General features: G+C 42.9%; 5 protein-coding genes and 1 long non-coding RNA gene across 9 annotated transcripts; 4 read left to right on the top strand and 2 right to left on the bottom strand.

Moving 5' to 3' along the window:
• The first annotated feature begins 2,024 nt into the window (after positions 1 to 2,024).
• LOC142952585 (C-X-C chemokine receptor type 1-like) lies at positions 2,025 to 4,249 on the top strand. Its single transcript, XM_076094385.1, has 2 exons — positions 2,025 to 2,209; positions 2,670 to 4,249. Exon 2 carries the CDS (start codon positions 2,672 to 2,674, stop codon positions 3,725 to 3,727), a length of 1,056 nt encoding a protein of 351 aa, XP_075950500.1. The 5' UTR covers positions 2,025 to 2,209; positions 2,670 to 2,671; the 3' UTR covers positions 3,728 to 4,249.
• A 248-nt stretch (positions 4,250 to 4,497) lies between these two features.
• slc19a1 (solute carrier family 19 member 1) lies at positions 4,498 to 9,572 on the top strand. Of its 3 annotated transcripts, XM_076094381.1 has the most exons (6): positions 4,498 to 4,563; positions 5,276 to 5,865; positions 6,277 to 7,060; positions 7,412 to 7,604; positions 7,707 to 7,848; positions 8,145 to 9,572. In XM_076094381.1, the coding sequence occupies exons 2-6, from the start codon at positions 5,599 to 5,601 to the stop codon at positions 8,346 to 8,348; spliced, it is 1,590 nt and encodes a 529-aa protein (XP_075950496.1). In that variant the 5' UTR covers positions 4,498 to 4,563; positions 5,276 to 5,598; the 3' UTR covers positions 8,349 to 9,572. The 3 variants fall into 3 exon arrangements, with proteins under 3 accessions (XP_075950496.1, XP_075950499.1, XP_075950497.1); XM_076094384.1 differs by lacking the exon at positions 4,498 to 4,563 and having other exon boundaries at positions 5,723 to 6,090; XM_076094382.1 differs by lacking the exon at positions 4,498 to 4,563 and having other exon boundaries at positions 5,728 to 5,865; positions 5,937 to 7,060.
• LOC142952586 (T-lymphocyte surface antigen Ly-9-like) lies at positions 9,514 to 14,148 on the bottom strand. The gene is made up of 11 exons (XM_076094386.1): positions 13,819 to 14,148; positions 12,632 to 12,787; positions 12,361 to 12,489; positions 12,079 to 12,239; positions 11,817 to 11,910; positions 11,637 to 11,735; positions 11,495 to 11,515; positions 11,309 to 11,329; positions 11,181 to 11,207; positions 11,041 to 11,097; positions 9,514 to 10,933 (listed from the first exon to the last, which is right to left on the bottom strand). The coding sequence occupies exons 1-11, from the start codon at positions 13,937 to 13,939 to the stop codon at positions 10,911 to 10,913; spliced, it is 909 nt and encodes a 302-aa protein (XP_075950501.1). The 5' UTR covers positions 13,940 to 14,148; the 3' UTR covers positions 9,514 to 10,910.
• A 177-nt stretch (positions 14,149 to 14,325) lies between these two features.
• cyp4f3 (cytochrome P450, family 4, subfamily F, polypeptide 3) lies at positions 14,326 to 17,941 on the bottom strand. 2 transcript variants are annotated; one of them, XM_076094379.1, is made up of 13 exons: positions 17,677 to 17,941; positions 17,189 to 17,333; positions 17,020 to 17,073; positions 16,792 to 16,919; positions 16,542 to 16,663; positions 16,306 to 16,452; positions 16,042 to 16,165; positions 15,894 to 15,960; positions 15,628 to 15,757; positions 15,375 to 15,508; positions 15,183 to 15,247; positions 15,031 to 15,113; positions 14,326 to 14,940 (listed from the first exon to the last, which is right to left on the bottom strand). In XM_076094379.1, exons 1-13 carry the CDS (start codon positions 17,878 to 17,880, stop codon positions 14,721 to 14,723), a joined length of 1,623 nt encoding a protein of 540 aa, XP_075950494.1. In that variant the 5' UTR covers positions 17,881 to 17,941; the 3' UTR covers positions 14,326 to 14,720. The 2 variants fall into 2 exon arrangements, with proteins under 2 accessions (XP_075950494.1, XP_075950495.1); XM_076094380.1 differs by having other exon boundaries at positions 14,738 to 14,940; positions 15,031 to 15,076.
• Positions 17,942 to 19,662: 1,721 nt separating this feature from the next.
• On the top strand, positions 19,663 to 22,465 carry LOC142953048 (uncharacterized). The gene is made up of 5 exons (XM_076095115.1): positions 19,663 to 19,982; positions 20,066 to 20,315; positions 20,656 to 20,905; positions 20,990 to 21,599; positions 21,741 to 22,465. The coding sequence occupies exons 1-5, from the start codon at positions 19,663 to 19,665 to the stop codon at positions 22,138 to 22,140; spliced, it is 1,830 nt and encodes a 609-aa protein (XP_075951230.1). The 3' UTR covers positions 22,141 to 22,465.
• Positions 22,466 to 23,696: 1,231 nt separating this feature from the next.
• On the top strand, positions 23,697 to 25,964 carry LOC142952990 (uncharacterized). Its single transcript, XR_012954757.1, has 5 exons — positions 23,697 to 23,747; positions 24,319 to 24,379; positions 24,512 to 24,600; positions 24,897 to 24,968; positions 25,784 to 25,964. It is a non-coding gene; the product is annotated as an uncharacterized LOC142952990 (long non-coding RNA).
• Positions 25,965 to 26,945: the final 981 nt, after the last annotated feature.

Here is a 26,945-nt window from a genome sequence, read left to right as displayed (position 1 = left end):
CCATTGAAATAAACATAGTATAAACCCTTTAGGCATCATTTAGATATCTATTATTTGGCATTTTTAAAAGTAAGTCATATCACATCAGCAAGTCTGAATTACCAACCAAGTACCACTTTTTGGTAATTTGATTTGATTGATCCAAATTGGTTTATTCATATCAGATGTACGGAAACGGATAACTCTGTGGTTCTCATCTGACAGACAAAAACAAAGTCCCAATGTTTCCTTTAACATGCAATTATGAGGTGTGGTAAAAAAAAGGTATGTCACAATAACTAGTAATAGTTGTGCATTCCTTCACGACCAACATACAATCATTTCGAACTTTTCAGTTGAGTGTTTTTAAAAAAAAAAGAAGTTCAGGAATGTAATAAAAGAACTACCGTGTTGTTAATGTCCAAACATAAAGAAGAAACATTAACGTAGGAACACAACTAGCATTCAGTGATAGGTTCACCAAAACTCAAGAATTAAAGTCTGATATGTTGTTACTCTAAACCACATTAGCACTACAACACAGCAGCCAACAATACTGCACGGCAGCCTGTATGGTTTTACAATGAAATGTGAAAAGATTACTTGACTAACTGATTGGTCACTAGCCTTTTACCTGAGGAGGATTCTAAATGCAGGAGTTTTACTTGTAGAGTATTGTAACATTGTTCTACCAAATTATTACAGAAAAACAAACAGCTGAGAGGACATCAGGGTGGTGACAGCAGAATAACGGCAGACCCTTATCAAATAAAAAAACTCATAAAAAGTGTTATCTCATAGAAAGAGGGATGGATACTGCCACACTCCCAACATAAACTAAATTCCAAGCATAGCTGGGCGTTTTAAAAGGATTTCAGCTTCATATTTTGCATCATCCCAGCGTTGTTTTAGAGACAACCATCTTTTAATTGTCACTCATGACATTTCCAAAGAAGGAAACACACAACTTGGCACAGTATCTCTTCCAATGAATGGTCATGACTGTGCCAAGTTTCACTCTTTTGTTCTTATTTTTTTTTCTACAAAACAAAACTAATGTTGACTTTTGCTTCAAGCCTTTTTCAGTCATTGTTTTTCTGCGTTTATTTTCTTAGTGCCGTTATCACTGTTGATCCGGATGTTGGCGATCAAAGTGACCAGAAACCAAGAACAGGTCATTCTCGTTGGGGGGCTTCCATGTTACCTGAGGGAGGCTGGAAACAATACTGTCATTTAGTGGCGTGGGTGCCTTTATGTCTCAGTTCTGTGAGAGCTGAAGGGACGACAGTGGTGAAGCAACACGGCGCTATGTTGATTAGTGTATGTGGCAGCTCTTAGAACCAGAATAAAGTGATTTATGGAGACAAATGGGAGGAAGAGGAGACAGACCTTTGTGTCTGGATAAACATATCGTGACTTAAGATCGAGAGGAGGAGGAGGAGTGTCAGTGAAGCATTTCCATTAGCTTCATCCTCTGTTATTACTGTTGAGTGGTTCTCATTTTTCTCTGCATGCTCACTGATGCTCAACAAACTCACCAAAATAACAACGATCTCAACAAAACAGTACACCTGGTAACTGATTATTTTTTGACTGTAGAGACAGTGGGGGAACAAAACGGTGGGAATGATGCCGGACTTTTGCAACTTCAAGTGTGAGAACAAAATGTTTCATTTCCAGAAAGTTTCACAGCTGACACCCTGACCTGCTGATTTGTAAAACACCTTACCAAACACCCCTGGTTACCCAATGGCTTGCAACAGTGTACCATCACATGTTACCTGATTTTTTTGCGGTTTACTATTCCCACAGATTTGTCTTTACTCAAAAGGTTAGGAGCTTTATTTTGGAAGAAAATATCATGATTTGTAGACATACCAAGCGTTATAATGGTGTCAAGAGAGAGTTTGGGAGAAAAAAAAGCTTCACTTTGTTGAAATAAAATGGGACCAATTTATGTTCTGTTTTTAAAATCATTAACAAGTATGACTGTGTAAACCAGTGGTTCACAACTTTTAAATTTGTTCCCCATCAGTGTAATTGCTTAATAACAAGGCTTAACTTATATTTTCCAGTAATCATTCATTTCATAATTCACGCCTGTATTGCAGCAATTTCATGATGCAGGCATGTGCAGCAACATATCGGGGAAGGCAACAGGACATTGGGTCAACTCTCCATAAAGACACAACTATTGTAACACATTGAACAGCTACAGCGAAGCCAGAAGGTGAGCGTCTGATAGTTTATTCTCATAGCTGGAAACTATATAAAATATTTGCGTATTAAAAGGAGACTATGCAACTTTTGAAAAGCAGAATAACCCAATCTTCTTAGTACAAAGAAGTTAAATTGATGAGTGATAAAAAATGCCCGTGCTCAAGTTAATAGACTCAGGGGTTTAGGTTTCTTGGTCTGGTATGACCAGTAGCTCATCATGGCTGATGTAAGCTAATGTTAGCAAACCTAGGTACTCTTCTCTACTGTTTCTCTACGTTTTAATATTTACCATTATAGGTAAAATAGCTGTTTGTAATTTTCGAAGCTTGAAAAAGAAATATCATTCATCCTCTTGCTGCAGTTTACTCTTCGTTTTAAGTGTAGTTTTGCAGCATAATTGTAGCTTCAAATTGTAATGTTTTTGCAGGGCTATGATAATGTACCAGTGTCAATCTATTTTCCATCCATAGTCATGGCCTCCTTCATCTTTTACTATGACGACCTGAACATTACCAGCTACGGGAATCAGACACACTACGTTGTGGATCCAGAGACGTTATTGTGTGAGATTAAACCGCCGGCTCCGACAGCAGCTTTGACCCTATGTGTCATCCTCATCGCCATCTTTTTACTGGCAATACCAGGGAACCTGTTGGTGGGGTGGGTGATCGGCACCAGCAGACAGGCGCTGACTCCATCGGATGTGTACTTGTTTCACCTGACAATAGCAGACGGTCTGATGGCCCTAACCATCCCATTCTGGGCTGTGGCGCTGACTGAAGGATGGATCTTTGGAGACTTCATGTGCAAGCTCCTCAGCCTCGTCACAGAGGCGAACTTCTACACCAGCATCCTCTTCCTGGCCTGTATTAGCATCGATCGTTACCTTGTGATTGTGCACGCCAGCGAGAGTCTCCGGAGTCGCCAGAGGATGTGCAGCCGGCTCGTGTGTGCAGCAGTGTGGGCCCTCGGCTGGGCCCTCGCTCTGCCCGCGCTTTTCAACGATGCCATCGAGCAAAACTCGTGGATGACTTGCAGCGAGACCTTTGACATCGGCAGTGCCTCCTCATGGAGGTTTGTCACTCGCGGGTTCCGCCACATTTTCGGCTTCTTGCTCCCTCTGCTTGTCATGGCAATCTGCTACAGCGTCACCATCGCGAGGCTGCTGCGCACCCGCAGTTTCAAGAAGCACCGGGCCATGAAGGTGATCATAGCCGTGGTGATTGTGTTTCTGCTGTGCTGGATGCCGTACCACATCACCATGGTGGTGGACACGGTCCAGAGGGCTGATCTGATACCGTTCGGCTGCGATTTGAAGAAATCCGTGAGCTTGGCCTTGGTTATAACTAACAGCCTGGCTCTGTTCCACAGCTGCATCAACCCGGTCCTCTACGCGTTCGTGGGAGAGAAGTTCAGGAACAAAATGACCCAACTTGTTCTGAGGAAAGCCAGACAGGAGAGGATGTCGGGGTCAAAGTTTAGCAGGTCGACATCTAACACATCAGAAGGCAACGGAGCTCTTCTCTGAAACCGCAATAGACTTTAAAAAAATATATATTTTGATCATTGTCCCTTTTCTGTTCTGAGCCAGATAAAAATGTCCATCTGAAGCCAGAACATCCTTGAATAGAGGCTGTTATAGTATATTTAGTGTCGCTAATTCTCTACTTTTGATTTGCGGTGCACTGCTGCCATCTATTGACTTTCCTGTTGTCTACATCCACTATGAAACCCTTCAGATTTCCAGCCTCTGATTTGATCAAGTCTCAGTTCATTTTCTCATCAATTTCCATTTTCCTTGCTCAAGAATTGACCAGTATTTGGTTATGCTTGTTAGTGTCTTTAATCGAAGAATCTTGGACTGCATGTTTTGCAGAATTTAAGCCTTCACTCTTGACATTGTTTTTGTTGCCCAGCTGATATTTCTGTGTTCATTTATATATGCTACAAAGTTTGTAAATACTGCTGTCTTTTTCAGTAAAACTGCAAATGCTATTCACATTTCATGTGACAAGTTCATCATTCATTACAAATAAAAGGCTTTGCAATATTTCCTGTACTGACTGATTTATTCCTGACTAATCCGAAATACCAACATTTATATATTTATATTTACATATATTTACATATATTATTATTCGCAGTAGTAGTTACATTGGTATTCGTCTAACAGACCTCGAACAAAGCACTTGCAAAATACAAACATATAAAATAACTGTAGGAACTTAAACTTCATCTTTGATCTTATTATGCATCGGCGTTGACGCAGCAGTGAAACTGCAGAACTACATTTCCCAGAAGACAATGCGACGAGAGAAGCGCGTAGTCGGTGAGCTAAGCGCTGCTGGCAGGCACTTTCACGAGGTAAGTGATGCACGTCGCGTAAATTCAATTTCCTGTTCCCTAAAATTATAAATTGTGAATTTGTGTTTTCATACTAGAAAGCCAGCGTGTTGTGTTAACTGGGCGGTCGGTTGCTTGCTTAAAATAACATATCATTAATTTGTCTGACTACAAAAGCAACACGAGTGCATTGTTTTTAATTGTTGTATACTGTTAGCACGCTTGCTAGCTCGCTATAACCTCGCCCACGTGTCATAAACTGTGCTGTGAGGTGGTTTCACGCGTGTCTGCGGCGTTGTGACACAGCCAGGTGTAGCACATTAGCAGCTAACGTAACAGTCGGAGAGGCACTGGCATGCTAACGCACTGTTACCCAATGAGTGGATTGTGCAACTTGTTTTGTATTGCACCTCAATGTCTTGACTCAGGCCAGGTAATTCATTCCTCAGGGGCACACTGTGTGTTTCACCTGTATGTGATTCATTAAGAAACACTTCTTAGACAGAGTATATGCTTTATTTATTATTGGGAATTATTTTGTACACCAAAAAAAATGTGATATATTGCGAAAACAAGCCAGAGATTTATTGTAATTGTTGATAATTGAAGTCCTATTTGAGTTAAAACAGCAAATTATAGTGTGCCACAGTAGAAAACACAGCCAGACTATCTGGTCAGCTGTTTGCACTGTCAAACATAATCAGACTAACTGACAACCTTGTTATCTTTTCAGGTTAACAATGACACTGGACCCAGCTGCTGGATAGTGTGCTGTCAGAAAATGTCACCATGTGGAATGAGGCAAAGGTCAACATTTCCTCCTACACGTGAACGACAGCATGTAGCATTTTGACTACCCTGTCATCGCCCTGTTGAGTTCATTTACACCATCTCAGGTACTCTCTGGAGAGGGAGTTGGATTGAAAACCCCAAAACAGGATTTTACAGCAGGAAGTCGGCAGCTTTTTCCCCCCACGTCAAAAGCAATCCTCACGTGGTGATTTGACGCAGCAGAAAAGTTACACTCTGCATCACAAGAGTGGTCCCGCTGACACAATGGTAGCGGAGGACACAGCAGGAAGTGGGGACCGATCAGAGGAGGAGCAGGAGATGGACCGGAAGGCGCCCACATCTGAAGAGAGAGACGTAGAGATGGTTGTGTCTGCTGCCGAAGGTCCTCCAGGGGAAGCCGCGCAGCCCAGAAAGTGGAAGGGGGCCGTAATATTCTTGTGTTTCTACGGGTTTATGATATCGATAAAGCCCGGCGAGCCCTTCATTACACCGTATCTACTCAGCTCTGAGAAGAACTTCACCAGGGAACAGGTCAGTGGTGTCGTCAGGTTTTTGTTCAGGTTTATATGTCTTTGTGTGAACACCGATGTAACTATTGACAGAAAAAAGCACCCCAGGCTCCGACAACAGACGTGTTTCTACATGCAGTCGAGCACTCGTTACACAGTGGAATGAATGAATGTCCCGTGGAGAGTTTGCTGATCCATCTTACAGCGGTCAAAGTTCACATTCCTCCGAAGTGGGTCAGTATGAGAGGTTTGTGAAGAACGGCTGGGAAATCATCCGAGGACCGCGACTCTCTTATTTTCACCATGTAATAAAAAAACTAAATAATATCAAGATCTGGTCGTAAAAATGCGATGTGGTCCCTTCAAAGTTTAAAAACTGTTGTGAACTGCAGCTTTAGTCTGCCTCACTGATTTCTTAATTGTCATTCTCCAGGTGACCAATGAGATCACTCCCGTGCTGACGTACTCCTACATGGTGGTGCTGGTGCCGGCCTTCCTGGTGACGGACCTCCTGCGCTACAAGCCGGTCCTGATCATCCAGGGCTTCAGCCAGGTGGTGATCTGGCTCCTTCTGCTGCTGGGCACCAGCCTCCTGGAGATGCAGTTCATGGAGTTCTTCTACGGCATCACCATGGCCTGCCGCGTGGCCTACTCCTCCTACATCTTCTCCCTGGTCAGCCCGGCCCTCTACCAGCGCGTGGCCGGATACTCGCGCGCCGCGCTCCTCTTGGGGGTGTTCACCAGCTCGGTGCTGGGCCAGCTGTGCATTTCCTTCGGCGATATCAGCTTCTACACCCTCAGCGCCGTGTCTTTGGGTTTTGTCAGCTTCGGACTGACGCTGTCGGTGTTCCTGCCCTGGCCTAAACGCTCGCTGTTTTTCAACCGGATGCTGTTTCAGGAGCAAAAGGAAGCGGCAGCGGCCGCCACCAAGTCAGAACTGTACCAAATGAACCCGAAAGAGAGCGCCTCGTCCTCGGCAGCCCCCCCGTGCTCTGCGTCACGCTGGAGGGATTCTGTCTTTTTGCAGATGCTGCTGGAGGTGAGAAATGTGGCGAGGAGGCCCAACCTGAGGCTCTGGTCCCTGTGGTGGGTGTTCAACTCCACAGGGTACTACCTGGTGCTGTTCTACGTTCACATCCTGTGGAACAAAGTCCATCCGGTCACTGAGAACAAGAGCGTTTACAACGGGGGAGTGGAGGCAGCTTCTACCCTGCTGAGTGAGACATTTCTGGAGCTACAGTAGTTAGTTTTTGGATGAAAATATGTTGCTCTGTGCTCATAAAGCCGTTTCATAGTCCTTGGTGCATTACAATCCAATGTGTACTCCTTGACTGCCTTGTTGTTAAGAGGTTGAGTCATTGATCTCTTATTCTGTCATAACTCTTTAATCTGTAAAGCTGTAAAGCACAAAGATAGCAGTTTGTTTCAATAACCTGGAGGTCACATGCAAGCAGTAAAAGTTAGGTTGTGAAACAAAATCTGACAGAAGAAAACTTCCTTCAGGTGACTGCAGTAAACATCTGTGTGCAGACTGCTTGTTTTAAGCAGATGTTGTGATCTCTCTGCAGGTGCACTGACGTCCTTCATCGCCGGCTATGCGACGATTCGGTGGAACGTCTGGTCCGAGCTGGTCATCGGTGTCATCACAGCCCTGCAGGCGGGTCTGCTGCTCCTCATGGCCACCACGGACAACATCTGGGTCTGCTACATGGCCTACGTCCTCTTCAGGGGCTTCTACCAGTTTCTGGTGCCGATTGCCACGTGAGTGCCACGTAGAATACATCATTTAATCTCTATATGAAACCACAAAAGGACATTCCAGGAACTCACCCGTCTGGCCCGTGGTGATCATTGTCTCCATAGATTCCAGATTGCCTCGTCACTCACCAAGGAGCTGTGCGCCTTAGTGTTTGGCATCAACACCTTTTTCGGGACCATACTGAAGAGCATCATCATCCTGATATTTTCTGACAAGAGAGGCCTGGGGTTGGACGTGCAGTCTCAGGTAGAGCGGTCTTTTAATACGTGAACGCCGGCAGCTTGGCTCAGAGAGCTTTGGCTGTGTTTCCCCCCCCCCCCTCTGGATGTATCTCATGCCACGGTTATGTCGGTGCACTTTAGTGGACGTTATTGTCACAATTCATACATTTGTGGTCTCTAAAAGGTGGTAAAGACAAACATTTTAGGAGGCGTAGAGAAACAGAATGTAGGTCTCTGTTTTGCAAAAACAAGAGGGATGTTGATGTCAGCAAAGAACAACTTTTGTCATCCTCCTTTTAATATTTTCTTTCTTTCTTGCAGTTCCTGGTGTACACCGTTTACTTCGCCATTCTCACCGTCGTCTACCTCGTCTGTGCTGCGGTGGTCATCACCCGCCATTATAGAAACAAGCGTGAAGGAGAAGGAGGCGGGGACAAGGAACAGGTGGCGTCCACAGAGCTCAGCCCCGTGGCTGCAGAGTCGGAGGCGGAGCCTCTGTCCAACGGCAACAGTGCCAAAGCGTAACGACAAGAAACGCGCCTGGCCTTTAAACTCCTTACCTGGAGCTTTGAGACTCAGCGGGATCAATCGTTTTAACCCTCGACGTCCATGAGGTGGTTTGTATGTGAGCCTTAAATCACAGCAGTGCCTCTCGTGCGACCTGAAGCTGCTGCACTGCACCAGTCAGACCAACACCAGGGGAGAGTTTTCTATTTGTCTTTGATGGTCCGCTGTGGGAAGAATAAATTCTCCTTTTTAGAAAGTTGACTACAAAGCATGAGGCGGTGCTATGCTTTCATCCGCAGACAGAGGGACCATGCATGTGATGGCCAGAATTGAGCACCTTTCTGTATTCAGTACTAGCGAGGAGTTTCCTGATTCCGATGTGACCACTCAGTGTTACTTTAAAACAGCTTTGATTAGACATCACACTTCTTTTATTCACACTCCTGTTGTGTTGTTACAGTGCTATGATTAAGTGTTGGTACCATTTTTAAAAAGCAAATATCCATATCACTATATTTTAGAGGTATACGGTACAGTTTTTAATTTCTGTATTGATAATCCAATTCCACATCACATTCTTATTATCACATTATGAAATTGATCAGTTTATGTGAAGCTGGAACCTGCAGATTGTGTGCAGTATGTTAGATAATGTGATTTCTGAAACACTTTTTATTGTGGCTGTAATGCTAGAAGCTGTAGCATCAGAATATTTAGATTTATACTTATTTGATACATTGGAACAAGCTGCAGATTGTGTAGTTTACACATATATGCCTATTTAATAATTAGTCCTAATGCACACCAATGTATTTAGGTTATTGAACGTGATATTTCTCGTTGGTGTTGATTTTCAGCAGCATGCTGGGTGAAGATGCAGCCGAGCAGGATGATTGCTCGGCTGCATCTTATTGCTGTTAATTCTATTTTCTCTGTTTTTGAGCAGGAAGGCTAGAGGCCCGTGTTTCTACTAAGGATCTTTTACTAAACACACATAGGAATGCAGTGCGACTTCATGCAACAGGAACTAAACTACAAACATGAAGTAGTTGTAAAAAGCAGGCGTGTCTGTACAATTTAGAATCTTTTTTTACAACGGACGCTACAGTGACGTTGGTTTTTATCCATAATGTGTCTGATTGAAATAACTGAATCTGTCTGAATGCTGTAAAAAGACAAACACTGACGTTAATTACATGTTTATTTTGTATTCACTAATAAATTGAGTTTGGTGGATGAAAAGCTCCTCGATCATTTTTTTAAAAACAGTTCAAATACAATGAAGTTATACAAAGACACAAGTATATATTGTCTCATGTTAATACTGCGTTTGAGGGACTGGTATTAACTGTTTGGGCAGCTGCACACAGCAGGAAGATTCCTCCGATCTGTTGTTCTGTGTTCTGTTTATTCAGCTGAGCAGTGATGTGAGGAAACCTTCTCGGTGTTAACCTGCATATCTACACAGCTAATACCCAGGAAAGTGATCACACACGAGACTGATGAGCAGAGAAGGGCATCTATCTACTTGCTGTTGCATTCTTGCCCTTTAGTCCTTTGAGTGAGCAATGATTCATCAGCTCACCCAGATGACCCTCACTGTGCTATTTAAATATGTTCTTTGTATAAATGTGGAACTTTGGTTCGTCAAATGCAGCCGTAAATATGTCTGTGATTTGATTGGCTGCCGTTATTACACTTGAATACTTTTCACTCAAGACAATTCAACTGAATTTGATTTGTAGAAGAAAGTCAAACCCTAACTGCTGCTCATGCTTTAAAGTATGTTGAAGCAGCCAATCAGCTTGCAGATGAGAACTGGGCCATGGTTATACAACAGCTATCCAAACTACAGTGCACGTGACTCAATGAGAGGGAAATGTGTCGACGTGCTGCCCTCAAGTGGTTCAACTTTAGACTTCTTTATTTTTGCTGTTGGAAAAAGACGGTATTGATGTAAAAAGGGGTTGATATTCAGTGCTTTTATTAAACACATCCCATATAAAAACACCATTTATATACATTCTTTATTTCCAAAGACACGTTAAGCCACAATAAATACTACGCTAACAGGGTTTGAACAACTCGGGGCCTGTTGCACGTCCGCTACAGAAGAGGCCACCCTGCAGAGCTTCCTGGTATTGTCTAAACTTTGAGGCCCCGCTGTGCCTCTCTGGGCTATTTATTTGGTTCTGCACCGCAACTGTGGACTTTTTGTCCCTTTTTTATTTTGTGATAAATAACTTTCATATTTCCCTTCATAGTGTCTTTTAAATGCTGTATTAATACATGGGACGTAAGGTAGATCCCAGCAGTTAATAGCAGCTGGAGACACGAATGGAATCTGTTCAAAACATGCAGCAGGACAAAAAGAAAGTATTTTCAAGATTGTAACAGAGCAATAACATCTGGCTCCGTTCCTTTGTGACGGATCTTTCTATTCTAGGTTTGAGGGAATGGAGCCGACACTATTCTTGAAGGGATTTTTTCATGACGTGTACTAAAAACACAGGACAGACCAATCCAATGTGTACTTCTTCACTGCCGATCGTCTTGTTTTACACCGGACGGGTCCTGACGTCACTTTGACAATGGTGCTGCCTCTGCCAAATGACAAGAAGCAGAGTCACACACTGCACATATATACTGTATATATTAAATGAATATAATCATAGACAAGCAGGAGATTCATTTTCCACTTGTCTCTTACCGTCCGTGCGCTCCTTCTCTTTGAGAGGTGGGCCATTAGGTTCAGCAGCAGCTGTTGCTGTTTTTATGATACAGACATATGGACGTTAATCTTTTCATCATAATAATACATTAAACTAATACAGAAAAACAGAAACTTACATGGCCTCTCGTCCTTCCTCCAGAAGTCTGTGATATTAACAGAAAACACACAGCAGAAGAAGTCACTATATCTATATAAAATATATATATATAAAAGGTCCAGAGTGTATGATTTATGATTTACTAACTTGAGTCCCATGGCATGGATGCTGCAGGGAGAGGATTACAGATAATATGTTAAAACAGCCAGTGTTTCATACATTTCCTACATTTCCCATAATGCAAAGGGGCAAACAGTAAAATGATTCACAAACTATCCCTCCTCTTGTTTTTGTTCCGTGTTAAACGATTCATTGCTTTAAATGGTTTCTTACTTTTTTGGAAGAACCACATTCCTAGAGGAAATAAAACAGAATGATTAGAACTCTCATCGTTAAAGAAAGAACACATAAATGCACACATAACAGCTTCTTAATTTGATGTAAAAATATCAATTGCTGCGTGATGAGTTGTCACCTGTTTTGCATCGGTGGACGCCGGCCAGCAGCAGCAGAGCGAGCAGCAGAGCGATGAACATCACGACTCCCGTGACAATGTTCAGATCTCCTACGGGTGCTAAACGACAACAACTTGGGCTTATTACAGCGTAATAACACATCAGGTGTATTTTTGAGATACCCCGGTGTAACTACCCACCTGTGTAGAGTGGGTTGTGGATGGGTAGGCTGCTCTCCTCACTGACCGGATTCTGCAGCTCACAGCTGAACTCCTTTACACCCGAGCTGCCGGTCTTGAAGCAGAGGGATACATTACCAAACGTGAGAGTTGCTTGTTGCACACACACACACACACACACACACACACACACACACACACACACACACACACACACACACACACACACACACACACACACGCTGACGGGGATCGTCGCACTACGCAGTGCACTGTTCAATACCTTTGTAATGTGTAGCTCCCGAGATTTAGTCCACGCATCGTCGCCTGGCCTCCACCTGCAGGTGACCGGTTCAGCGCCCGTGGTGTTTCCATCACAGGTCAGATTGCAGCTGGTCTTCTCGTCGTCATAGGATATGCTGACAGTGGGTTTCGGGACGGGATCTGTCGTTATTGGGGAAAGAAGAGATTAGAAGTTGGAGTCATATATATATGTGTGTGACATAGTCGAATTTAAAAGATTAAATCTCATTAAGAATTGTATTCAGGGGAAATTTCCACTTACGGATGACAATGAGACGGAGATCTGGAGTCATCTTCTCGCTGTTGATTTCTGATGTGTACAATCCATTGTCAGTTGGACTCAGTCCCGTGATTGTCAGCTCTCCATTTTTCGTGTTCAGGCTACTGCGTACTTTAAACAGAAGCAGACACGGAGAGGGTTAGCCTCCCAACAGAGGTTTTTGAAGTACTACTTAGGATCGATCACTTAAAAACACCCTGAAATGAAGCACATATTTGATCCCACAGACACCAAAGACGTGAGCTCAGCGTACCTTTGAACTGACGATAATAATCGGTTGCCGATCCTTCCCAGTCGGCGGCAATGTTACCGTTCTGTTTCCAATTGATGCTGGTGATGGGGCCCGTCACAACGCTGATATCTGGTCTGAGAACAGCTTTATCGCCCACCTTCCTGTGGGATACAACCTCTGCGAGGACAAAAAGAAGCTCAGTACCTGCTCTGCTTCCAGCTTCTTGAGGCTTCTTGCTTTTCTCTGTTTCATATCTTTGTAAATGATTTATCTTTGGGTTGTTTTTTAGCTACCACTGAGTACTCTTTGATAATGTCACATTGGTTGTTTTAGATTAGCTTCAGGCCGCATTAAGACCTTCATTAAAGGGGGAAATACAATTTAACTGACGAATAATAAAAAAAGAAAAATCATATAAGTGAAATATACGAGTGTTGTTAATTAGTTCTTTGTGACAATATCTTTATTTTTTACTCTTATTTACTTTTTCATTCTATTCCATTCTTTTACTCTCCCTCTGTTCTTACGTTTCTGTTCTGTTGCCTCTTCTCTTACGAAGCTCAACTATTCTATTCTACTTTATTCTGTTCTATTCCTCACTGTCCAAGGGTATTCATCCGTTTTACACACTTTACCTACGCCATGCTTTATTGTTTGACTATTACTCTTTTGGTCTATCTAATCAATACTCCTAACTGTTATACATCTACTCACTTCTGCTTTATTCTATTGTACTAACTGTCATATTTATACTCTCTTCTGCTCTATTCTAATCTATTTCAGTCATAACTGTTCTATATATACTGCTATTTTTCCATTCTACACATCTTAATCATGTTCCATTGTATTAGATTACTCTATTCTGCTCTATTCCTAACACCTATTTTTCTATTCAACATATTCCACCCAGCTATGATCTACTCTATTCTATTGCACAGCACTCTGATCTCTATTATCCCTAACTCTTTCTATTCGCATTGCTTCATTAAACTCTATTATACATCTCAGCCCTGTGTATTGTTGACGGGTGGTATCTGTTAGCACTAGGCCTTTAAATACAGCCTGACTGTAGCTGCGTGCTACTGGGTGGGGTCGTGGATCTGATAATACTGCGACACAACTTGCACATATCCGTATAACCCACGATAACGGTACTTTTAAACGTATAAAACGTGCAAGCCAGCAGTCAACTAACGTAACAACCTTACCGGAGTTTACGGACACGACAGCCAGTAAAACACACAAGCAACCGGCCAGTCTCCTGGATGTCTCACGCGGGCACATCTTACTCATGGACGAGGGGAAATTCAAGCTGCTTCCGCTAAACATAACTCTATTAAAAACACAGGCGCAGTCTGCTGGCTCTAAGTCCAGTTAGCTAGCTCTCATTAGAATCTGTTTGAGGAAGCTGAAAGCGAAAGTTAAAAGGAAACCACCCAAACATGTTCCCGCGTGTCTCCGCCTCCACCAGGACATGCATCATATTTAAAACAATCTATTCATATTCATTTAATTTAAATTGTTCCACCATAGATGTGACGCTAACCAACACAATCACTGGTGTAGTTAGTTACTTCTGCAAAAGTGGAGACAAATAATCCATCTTTATACACACACAAACAAAAACGGCGTCATTCCGCTGCCCCCAGTGTCCAGAGGCTGTTACTGCAGTCAGAAAACTAAAGCTTGTGTGGGGTAGAAAAACGAAAAGGCTGCATTTTATTCTTTAATGACATCATCCTTACGCAATCTGATGAACAACAGGGCTGCAATAAATGCATCATGTATCATTTATCCACAGGAACATTCTTGTTAGTATGCAAATCACATGCAATTATTCATATATTTTTAAGCAAAGATCATTTTTACTCTGCTACAGACCCCAAACATCTTTTTTGTTTATTAGATAATAAAAACCAACTTAATACAGTCAACAATCATGTCATTAGAACAATAATACATGTAGCAGCAGTAAATTGCTATTACAAATGATATGCAATTAATTTTAAAGTGATAATAAAAGGGTCATGGAGCCAAACAAATGTCACAAATAGATTTAGAAACAATACGATAAACATAAAGGCCGGAGCGTGTATGATTTTGTTGGGCGTCATTCATCCTGCGACTCCTCCGGGTTGTGCGGGATCAGAGGCTCCAGCTGCAGCCACAAACCGCCCTCCGCACGCAGGACGAGTTGGGGGAGACGGCGAACTCCCCCGGACCTGGTCCCGAGTTCAGGGTTCGCCCCCGGGGTCAGGCCAAACCTGAGCAGGGTCAACGCCACGACGACCCGAAGCTCTGCCAGGGCGAATTTCTGCCCAATGCAATTCCTGTGTGAACACATACAGGTTCCAGTCTGTACCAACATACTCCTGATCATGCCAGATCTTATTTACCTTGCAGCAATGAGGACTCAGTACCTGGGGCCCGAAGAGAATGGGATGAAGGCATGAGAAGCCCGTTCCGCTGTGTATGCAGGGCCAAAACGCAGCGGATTAAACTCCTAAAAGAGAACAAGTCACACAGGTTATAAGTGAAAAGAAACTTAAGATTTCTCTTTTTAATTTCTTACGTCAGGGTTTGTCCAAACAGCAGGGTTGTGGTGTGTCCCATAAATACTGACCAAACAGATGGCACCTTGGGAGGAATCACAGAAAGAAACATCTTTTTGAGAATGCGCCACTAGCTGATCAGGGGTTTCCCTCCCTTGTAGAATGTAATGTCTGAAATCTATTTGAAAAAGCCCAGAGTCGCTCCCTCTCACCCTTTGGCACTGTCCGATGCCCTGGCAGTGCCATGTCCTGGGTGTACGTCCTTGTCACAGCCTGCACAGGAGCGTGCAGCCGGAGAGACTCTCTGATGCACATGGTGGTGAAGGGAAGGTTGGACAGATCCTCCCTTTAAATAAAGATATTCACGTTTAACTATGACTCATTTCGGCCTTATTATAACAGACTTTCAGCTGCACTTAATACTAGTTTACCCCCCTCTTACTAATTACAAGTAATTAGTCTTACCACTCTATTTCATGTTGGTCTCGCCCTTGCATCAGATCCATCACTTCCTGCCTGCATTTCTCCTGATAGTAGTCGTGGCGTGCTAAATTATACAGCGTCCAGCAGATCGCACTGGCTGTTGTGTCGTGACCTGTTGGAAAAAAAAAAAAAAAAAAGAGACTCTTAGTGGATGTCAACTTGTGATTTTGTGACAAATTTTGAGTCGTGTGCATTTATTTATCTCCCACAACTGTCACTTGTAGAAAAATAGCTTTTAACTGTCTCACCTGCAAACATGAAGGTGTTGGCCTCTGCCTGTATCTCCTGATCTGTTAGGCCTCGTCCATCTACATCCTGCAATTACACAGAATTACATTGCAGTCTCTTAAAGCTATGGTCTCCATCCATCCCTCATTCTTAGTTCTTCTTCTCTACCTTCGACAGCAGTATGATGTCCACGAAATCTTTCTTTCTCTGCGGCGCTGTGGTGAAGCCTGTTTCTGTCTTCGTCTGCTGGCCGATCAGGGCTCGACGCTTCTGAACCACCTCCCTGGTGAACCTGCAAACACCAGGTTTCACCCAAATATAGGACAGACCAGACAATAAGAAGGTGTTGCTGTAGAATACTACGATGTTGTATTATATGTCTGTGCGACACTGCTACATAAAGGTCAGAAGATCACAGTGCGTGAGCTGTACCTGTGCACAACGCCGAGGGCCTTCCTGAACCGTTTTCCCTGCTGTGTTTTCCAGTAAAACCAGTCCCAGTGGTGCAAAATCTTTTGCCGACGATCTATTACCAGGTCACTCAGCTCCACTACGGCTGACACGTACTCACTGGTAGACCTGGAAAGAGGAGAAAGACAAAAAACAGAAGATAGGAGAATCGAAGTACAATGGAAACATATTTGAGAAATAATGTGCGTTGTCCTCACCTCTGACAGTTGCTGTTGTAGCTGAAGGCACATTTCAGTAAACTGTCCAGCGTCATCAGAGTGACGTGGTCAAACATCTCTATGGTAGTCGGGCCCTTTGCGACCAAGCGGCGCCACTTATCCTGAGAGACACAGAGAAGATGCAACAGAGACGTTTGCGTGCAGAAACTAAAAGTACACATTTCACCCTGACTTCTACTCAGAAATGATGAACCACACACACAACTGAATGCTTGCTTCCGCGTCTTACGTGCATGGTGTTAGTGGAGGTGTTGAACTTGGCGACGTAGTTCTTCAGGATGTCAAAATGAAAAGCGGGAGTCAGCAGCCGTCTCTTGCGAGACCATTCCTCCCCGTTGCTTAGTAAAAGGCTCTGACCTGGGACGTTTAGGGGGAGAGACGGTTTGGAGGTGAGGATGACAGTAAACAAAGTCTTTCAGTGGACTTTCATCAGAGCAGCATGAGCTGTTTCACTCACCAAGCCATGGACGCAGATGGCCGTAGATAAGCTCATCTTTCATTGTTACGCTGGCTGGATGGAGGGAAGGAGGTGTGGATGTAATGGAAGGAGAAAAAGAACAAAATGTGGAAATGTCGCATTGATAGCTTCGATCCAAAACGTTTGTTTCCTGGTAATTATACTCTACCCGGGGCCATGAGCAGAGGCTTGACGTAGTCAGGGTGGAAGAGTCTGACAAAGTGATAGAAAGGGCCGATGAACCAGCTGCAGGAGTGTTTGTACGTCCGCACCAAGTCATCCACCTGCAGGAGGCCTTCTTCTGTGCTCTGCATCTGAGGCGCAGACATAGTGCAAACCAAACATGACAATAAACGCCAACATTTGAATTGAACGTTTGAATTAAAAGGTTAGTGGAGTGAGTTGTGGTTGGTTTTACACTCTAACGCTTTGCTGAATTCTTATTGAAATTAACCACAAAGAGGAAATATTGTAAGAATGACTTGCAACACTGTATCGACAGTTCCTTATGTCTTGTTTTGACATTGACCAGGCATTACAATAATGCTGCAACAGTTAAATGTAACAGATGAGGTGATTGCGTAGCAGGATTAATCGTAGAACTGACAATTATAACTGCATGTGTGCGTTTTACCAGCCTCGGTGTGTGTGTCATACCTGGCCCAGGTGGCCTAAAAGCCAGGAGTTTGCATGTGGCTTGCTGAAGCAGGACAGCCTGTGTGTGTACCAGGCATGTCGCACCAGCAGCCTCACCGTCCAAGCTGCAACCACAGCTCCCAGCCCTGTACCGAGCACAAACAGGACCCGACAGAGGCCCGTCCAGCTGAGGACTGGAGAGAGGACGCCCCAGAGGAGAGACATCCCGGGAGAGAAAGAGAGAGCGACGAGTATACAGAGGTCGCTTGACAGTCGCCCTGCTCTGACTGTGTTCACAATGAGAAGTTACTGATGTTGAAATATGCAGAAACCAAACTGTTCCGCCCAATTATTTCAACAGGAGCAAGTGCTGTAACCACTCGCACACATTTGAACACTCCCTTTGTTAAAATAACCACTCATTTCCCACATCTTTGCGTCATGTTGATGGGAAATTACAACCATTAACTTGGTTAATTCGCGTATAGAATGTATTTAGGCGTTAGTTCGAGTCGATAGGAATGCACTGCTGTTATTCTGACACGTTTCTTTTATCTTAAAGGGACAATGTGCTCAAGAGGTTTCTTTTTTTTTTTTAAATCTTTTTTCATCATCTTCATTTTGTTCTTGCCAATTATGTTGACGTTGTTTTAAAATAGGCATTCTTCATTGAAAAAGCGACAATTAAATAATTGCAAAGTTACTGTTTATATATTTTTTATTAATACATTTTATCAAGTTTAATTTTTGTTACAGATATTTTAATTTCCTTCTCAAAAATTGTGCTCGACTTCTCCAACCTTTTCTAGCAAATTCAATTTACCATCGATGAACTCCACAAAGAAGCATACATCGTTTTTAAACCGTAAACTACTTTGTCATAATGTCTCGTCGGCCTGCTTTTTGCGTCACGCTGTGCGCGCTCCCGCGACATTCATGCACGACTCTGCAGAACGCCTGTTGCAGCTGAGCGGACAGACGGGTCCAGACAGTCAGGAGTCTGAAGGGAAAATAAAGTTCAGAAATCGTTGTTGGACTTCTACCGACGGCCTGAAATGAGACACCGGAGAAACGGTGCGTGTGCACAGCTGTAATGTTTGAACTTCAGACAGTTTCAGGTGAGTTTTAATTCAACATTTCGGACTTAATGGTGTGGAAAAACGCGGACAGCGTTAATTAGCGTAATTACAATTAGCTGGTGAGTTTCCTGTGTCCCCATGTTTTCCCTTCATCCAGTTAATTGGTCTGCAAAACATCTTTTTAATTACATATTTGCTAAATGCCAGGCATTTATGCAAGAAAGTAGTAATTTGCCCCTTTTTATTCGACATCATAGATACTCATGTTGTAATTCTATAAAATGGAAAACAGTGTAATGCTTGTCATTTTTGATTTAAAAACAGTATTCTAAAATAGTTTACCGCTGTTGGTGCACTAGGGAATGAATACTGCAGTGTAGTTATGTCTTCAGGCTGCTATTCATCAATATATCATTTATTCTTATATTATTTTGGACCAAGTCAGCTATTAGATGCTTGCTTTTTTTTCAGGTCATCATTTAAAGTCCCTCAGAAATAAATCACATTTTAATGTTTGACACCAGAGACTCTGTGATATTTAAATAAATGTAAATGTGATTAAGTAGCGTTGGAATTGTATAACCTGTATCCTTGTTTGTGAATGTGCCTCATATGATAAATAAGAGAGAAACAAAACAATAATTTAGGCCTGAATTTGAAGTATTAACATTTCTGGATATTAATATTGGAGAAGTGAAGCCCATATTTTTAGACAATCCTAATATAACGTGCTTTGAAAGGAATGTAGAAATATCCAGTATCTCATTCTCCTTCCTCTGTGTGCATTTTTCAGCTTGAAATGAATGAAACTGCAGAACGGCACAGCGGGTGTACCAACCAAGAGAGGTCTCTACCTGCTTCCAGCTCCACCCAAACATGGCTGCCAGCTGAATCCCCTCTGAGGTCTCCCTGGACAAATGATCGTCAGATGGAGCGGGACCAGCATCACGATGAGATGCAGTCGAGCCCTCCGTCTCCTTTCTACGAGGAACTCTTTTGCACCAGCCAGACCTCCAACATCGTGGTCCCTCTGACCGGCGCCCTCATGACCTCCTCCGGGCCACAGAGCCATGTGGTGAAACAAGGTTACCTGGGGAAGCTGGATCGGAATCACAGAAGATATTTTGTCCTGAGAGCAGGAAGTCACACTGGGCCGAGCCGACTCGAGTGGTACAAGAACCAGGAGAAGTTCACAGCAGTGGAGAAGTCTGCTGGTAAAGCTGCGCTGTTTGGCTCGAGCAAGCAAGGGTAGGTTCAAACAAATTGAAATGACTATCAAGTAACTGCAGAAAAACTACAATCCAAAATGAAATTGTTTCCTTCCTCCCCAGGGTGATTTACCTGAGGTGCTGTCTTGGTGTGAGTCGGAGTGGCAGTGCTAGGAACGGCTGCACGCTGGCGCTGTATGCCAAGGATCAAACCATGGTACTGGTGGTGGAGCACCAGTGGGAACAAGAAGACTGGTATCTGGCCATTAAGAAACTGATCGAGGAAGAGCGGAAGGATGAAGAGCATGGAGAAGGATTTGATGAAGAGGATGATGGGTATTGCACCCTGCCCCCTGCTGCGTTCTTCAAAGAGGTCAGACCAGATTTTTATTGTTTTTGCATTAGATTTAAAGGGACAGTGTGCAGGATTTGCGAGCATTTAGCAGTTTGGTTGCAGATTGCAACCAGTCAGTTGTGGGGTACTATAGAAACATGGCGGACTCCGTGAAGAGGACCGCTCCAAATGTAAATATGAAGGGTTCATTCTAAGCTAACGAAAACCCAACCGTTCTTAGTTTCAGGTGATTATACGCTTCTGAAAATAATAGCAAATGAGAGTTCCTTGTTGTAACTTTTAAGTACTACCAGCTTTTCATTAGATATAAATACCCCTACCCCGATCTTTGCCTCTGCTCCCTTCACTGTCGTCTAAGGTATGGCCCATCACAGTGAAGCCCATAGGTCTGGGTTGTTCCAAGTCCCTGGCTGGGGAGAGCCGTCTCTGCCTCACAGCTACGTCTCTCATCTTGGTCCGAGTGACTGCATGCAGTAATTTGCCGTCGGTTACCATACCTTTACTGAGTGTTAGGCGCTTTGGTCACTTGGATGGCTCGTTCTACTTGGAGCTCGGCAGGTCGGCACCAAACGGTCCTGGAGAGATCTGGATGGGAGCAAGAGACCAAGGTAATTAAGACGTAAAAGATGTGCTGATTTCACTCATGTCTGCCTTACCATAGGACCGTGACTTCTTTTGTCTGCTCTGTACAGGGAACCCAGCAGTTGCCCAGCACATTCATGAGGTGGTTCGTGAGACAGTCAGGGCACTGCGAGCTCTCCCTGACTTCAGCCGGTCTCCGACCTGCAACCACCATCAGCTTCAAACCCTTCTGGCTCTAAAACGCTGCAGACCCAAACACAGAGACAAACCGGTGAACGTGAGACCACCTGGTTCTCGTCTGGCCCCGCCCCTCAGAAACCCTGAAATCCAGAAAAGTCCAACTAAATGTTACCTCGAGCTCAACAAAACGGAGCCTGAATCCACTCTGAGCTCCTCCTCACATCCCGGCCCTCTCGGATCCCATTCGAGCTCCGTGTCTGAGACTGGCAGCTACATGGAAATGAAGATGGATCAACATCTCCCAGCGAACAAAGGGAGGGAAAACGACTGCGGAAGAACTTTCATGGCGACAGGGCACCACTGCAGTGTTGCAGCCTGTGGGATGGAGAGCTGGGAGCCAGCTGTGGAGCAGGGTCTGGGTTACATGATGATGTCGCCACCAGCACTGCCGCAGGATGACTATGTGACCATGACAAGCCCACATAAACACAACGGACCACCTCACCCTTCACCCTCCTCTTCCCCTCAGACATTCAACTGGTAAGATCCCAGAGAAACTTGGTAGGAAACATTACAAACGCAAGCCTCAGAATGTACTAAGAGGTTATGCTGAATGTATTTTCAGCCACAACTTGTGCAGTGTTTGTATTTAAACATGTAGTATGTATTTTTTTTTTGTAGCTCCACCTCTGACAGCTACTCTCCTCTGCACCCGTCACATCATCGGACCAATGAGGACAGTCAGCCACACTGGCTGGTGACCTCAGTCCAACAGTCCGAAACAGAAGCTGGCCAATCACAGATGAGCTGCTTATGGCGACCACAGGAAGCTGCAAGGCAGGAGCAGACGTCGGCAAAGCGGAGACGAGTAGCACAGACCTGGGCCTCTTCGTCTCCAGTGAGGAGTGTTGATCGGTCTGGCGTGACGACTCCAAGTGGACCAGACCAGGCCAGGCCAGTCCAGGCGAGGCCAAACTCTGGCACAGGCAGGTCGAGCCGAGCTGCATCAGAACGATGTGTGAGAAGATACCGGCTGTCGTTGTGTCTGCCTTCCTGCCTGCAAGCTGGGGATGGAAACTGAGTTGTTGTAATAATTATTTTGTTAAAATCAATAATCTGAACAGGAGCTACTTATTTATTCACGTGCAGCAGGTGACGTTATAGTTACAGGCCACAAAAAGTAAACTTATGAAAGAATAATTGATTGAAATATTCAATCAACCGTCTTAAATTAAATACAGAATATGTTTAAAAAAATAAAGTTGTCTTTGACACATTTATATTGTCTGTAAATGCACTGTTTGGTTTCAGTTTCCCCCTTTTTGTCTATTTTCGTTCCCTCTTTTGGACTCTTCACAGCACTATAGATGCTCCATTGTTATATGAAATAATTAAAAGAATAAAGTCACATGAATACAAATGTTTCTTAAGCCCTTTATTGATCGGTAACCAGGGTGAGGACAACAGCGTATAATAATCACAAAGATTGTGGAATTTAAGAAACTCGTTTATTCGAACAATGAAGCTGCTTTCAGTTTAATTACTAATGGATGTTCTTTTCCTTTGCTGTGTGATGATGCACTGTATAGTCTTCATGCAGGATTCTGTCATTGTCTAACATAACTGCTTAAATACTGCAACATTGTTCTTGTTCAACATAATTATCTCGGTACATGTGGAGAACATCAGAGGTGAGACTTGTGGACAGATGTACATAATAAAGAGCATGTTGGAGAGTTTAGAGTGTGTTTCAATGCTAAAGACTGAAAAAAGAAATGACTAACATGGAATAAAGTCTCATCCATTCTTCAATAAGATGACAACTTATTTAGTGATTGATTATCTATAGATTATTGGCTGATGGAAGTTGGAGCTGTATTTTTACCTGAGTTGGTTACTTGATTAACAAACATTTACTGCTCTAAATGCTTTCAAACTTATTTCATTAGAGGAAATACTCCCTGTAGGCCTTACATGACAAGTATCTTTTGGCTTCACGCTACTTTTCCTTTTCAATATTACTATAGACTATTTTCTGTTTCCTCTCATAGATGGTTGCAAGTTGACTGGTGTTTACACGGTCCGTGGGAACTATGGTGGAGTCTTCAGGTTTGTGAAGAAGAGGAACGTTACACAGAATGAACGTCATGAGAAATTACAAATAGGTCAGTATTTAATGTCAGTGCCGTGCAAATATAGTGTTCATTTGGGTACAAAGAGATTGTGTACTGTTTTCTAATGCAGAGAGGGAATAATGCAGCCTGGAGGTGTCTTAATGCAGTTTATTCAACAAATATTCAAAGTGTATTCTTAATAAAAGCACACTTTAATCCCCTGTTTCTACCTAATTTATGACCCAAAATGCAAATACAGTGAGAAAATGTTTCTGTTATGCATTCTTGTCCTGTCCTCTGTATCCATGTCCACCTAAGAAATGATCTGTTTTAATTTTGCACAGTTTAATTAAAACGTATTTATCTCAAATCCATAGAAACACACTGTACCACACATGACCCCCCCCACAATGAATGACGCGCTCTTCCTGTGAGGTCATCGCTATTTAGCGCAGGTGGACGAGCTCGCCTGATGACGCATCCAAGATGGCTGACAACAACCTGCGCGGTTACTGCTCGCGTGTTTGTGAATGGAGGACCAGAGGAAGAGGGAGACCTGCAGCTAACGTTACCTGTGAGTTACGATGTCATTCCGGGGCTTTTGGTTTCAGGTGTTCTACTGTTGTTGTCAGCGGTAATGTTAACCTTAATCAAGGCACCTGTGGACTGTGTGTGGACTAGCTTGCTGTGTGATAATGTATGGTATATTTGCATGTTATGCTAATTTCGTGTCGATTATTGAATACATTATATTTTTCCGTTTGTTTGCAAGTGAAAAGTTGGACGGTTTAATATTTGTTTTCGTATTTCGGAGTTGGCTTTCTAACCATCCACAGAGATGCACTTCCTTGCATTGGACACTAGAGGGCGTACTTCATAAATGATATGGACTCATAGAGGGTTGCAAGGATGACGCATTTCTGTAGGCCAGCTAAGGGGAGTTAAAAGAGGGGACGTCAATCTATCGTGGGGGTTCAACACATGCGCAGTAGAATCTGGTCTCTCTAGCTGGCTGCGCTCATAAGACATGATATTGATCGATCGCTCGTCTACCATGACACCCTCCCTGTGGACTGAGGCGGACTTCAGAATACCTCAAGCTGACGTTACAGCCATGTTATTTGTCTTCTTTTGTTGGTTCTCAGAGAGAAGACTCAAGGTGTGGGGGCGAGGAGCAGCAGACTGGATGGAGACGAGGACATCAAGGTGAGGAGAGATGGACCTGAGAAACAAACTATCATCTGTACACAGCTGTAAACCGCAACAGTCGAACCACATGCCTTTTATATAGGAACGATTGTGTGTCTGTAATGTGTTATTTGTGTCTCCATCCTCCAGAAAGTGCTGGAGTAGCAGCTGGAGAAGCTGCTCAGCCTCCTCCGAGACAAAGTCCAAGACAAGCAGAGGATGCTGGACCAACTTGCAGAGTAAGGAAACACCAGTAAAGCAAAATGTTCTCTTCATCTTGATTTTTAAAATGTTTTAATTGCATTTTAGCCTTTTTTAATAATAATTTGTGGAGAATGAAACCAGGGGAATTACATAGTATGTGTCAAAACAACCTGACCACCTTATCTTTTCATTGTATTTTATTGTATTATTTCTTACCTTGTCGCTATATTAATGGGCTGACAGACAGTGAAGATCTCCATTAAACCAGTGTGAGTCATTTTGTGACTTAAAGTGACTTACATGTAATTAAACGTCTCTGTTTCTGGTCCAGACTGCTGAATGAACAAAGACACTTGAAGCGCCTGGAGGAGACGAGGACGGGAGCGCTTGGAACAAACATTTGGTAAATATCACGTCAATTATTAGTAGTAGTAGTTGAAGTGGTAGCAGGCAAATTATGATTATTGTTGTAGTTCTTGTTAGTGTTGTGGTCATTAAAAAAAAGTAATACAAATGTATATCATAGAAAAGTTTAAAAAAAGTCATAGTATAGTATGCCATAATAGTCATAGGATAGTATATCTTTAAAAAAACTAAAAAAAATAGCATAGTATAGTATGCTGTAAACAAGTTTTTAAAAAGTTTATGCCATAACAAAAGTCAAAAATATTTTATAATATAGTATGCCATAAAACAGATCATAGTATAGTATGTCATTAAAAAGTAAAAAAAATCATAGTATATTATGCTGTAAAAAAAAGTCATAGTATAGTATGGCATTAAAGTAAAAAAAAATCTTAGTATACCATAAAAAGTCAAAAAAAGATCATGGTATAGAATGTCATAAACAGTTATTGTATAGTATGTCATAAAAATATTATAGTTTAGTATCCCGTAAAAAAAGCCATATTATAGTTTTCCATTAAAGTATCAAAGTATAGTATGTCATAAAATAAGCAACAATTATCATAGATAAAAAGTCCTAAAAATAAAATTGTATTGTATGTCATTAAAACAAATCATCATATAGTCAGTCATAAAAATAAAATTGTATGATAGTTCATTCAAAATGTCATGTTTTTAATAGTCATAATATAGTTTGCCATAAAAATGTATTAATGTAAAACTTTGACAACCTTTATTGTTATTGTTTTAGTAATAGTAATACATGTATGTGATGCATTTTCTAATGTTGTCCTTCTCTTCTTCTCTCCTCAGATGAGTGCAGACTTTCCAGACCAGACCTGAGGACGACGGGGTTTCTTCTCTTCACCGCACAGCAGCAGAAGAAGACGTGGGTCTTCTTCTGCCGCTGTGCGGTTACTCTGAGATCTGAAATAGAGAGTGGGGGGTGGATCAAATTTTGAAAATTTGCTATGCAACTAAATTTTTAATAAAACCATTTCCATAACCCTCTCCGTTCATTTCTCTGAAAACCCGTGAGGAGACGGACGTCTCGACCCCCGGGGTAGTGGACATTGATGTCCTCACATAGGTGAGGAGCGAACCCGGGTCAGCGCGATCCAAACCGGGAACTGTGTAACCGCACCATCACGTCACTCACGCTTTGACCTCTTCTCTTTGCATATTTGACTTCTTTCTTTGGCTGTTGGACCTCAAAAGTCACTGCACCACATAAGGATTGAACCCACAACCTCCTGTCTTCTAAGCAGTCATCTATCACCTCAAGCTATCTGATCTGACACTTGTGTCTGGTTCATTGCATATTTGTCTCCTCTCTTTTGACTGGTTGACCTTAAGATGTAACGCATTACTGAAGGTACAAACTCATAACCTCCAGTCACTCATAACCCAGCCTCACTTATGTCAAGTCGTACATCTTCATAGAATATTTAACTTCCTCATCTTGGGTGTTGGACCTTAAAATTCACCACGCCACGGGATGGAGCCCACAACCTCCAGACTCCTGATCAGTCCTCTATCACCCTGAGCCATCGGATCTGACACGCTGAGCTGCTGCAGCGTCACACATTCTCCTGCAAAAATAAACTATCACTCTTCTCTATAAAGCTCCTTCAGTTTTGTTGTTAGTGTTTCAAATGTGTGGAGGAAACAGACTGGACCTTCCTGAAACACAGTTAGGGTTTCATCCTTTCACCTCATGTTGTCACGCATCACTTGTGTCAGCACTTTCACTCAAAAATCACTGCACCTCACAAGGAGCGAGCTCATGAACTCAGGTCTTCTGAGCAGTCTGCTAACTGACTGAGCTATTTGGTCACACCGCCTTCACTCAGCTCTTAAACACAGAAAACCTCTGGAACAAAACTAACATTTAAGCTCCTTTACAACAATGAGAGATTGTTCTGCACATTTACAAATAAAACACCAGATCACATTATGAATCATCTTCAGCTCT

This window comes from Anarhichas minor, unplaced genomic scaffold (genome assembly GCF_050575085.1).
Source record: "Anarhichas minor isolate MPS153535 unplaced genomic scaffold, ASM5057508v1 ptg000018l, whole genome shotgun sequence".
NCBI classification, from domain to species: Eukaryota; Metazoa; Chordata; class Actinopteri; order Perciformes; family Anarhichadidae; genus Anarhichas; species Anarhichas minor.
This window is presented reverse-complemented; position numbering and strand designations above follow the sequence as displayed.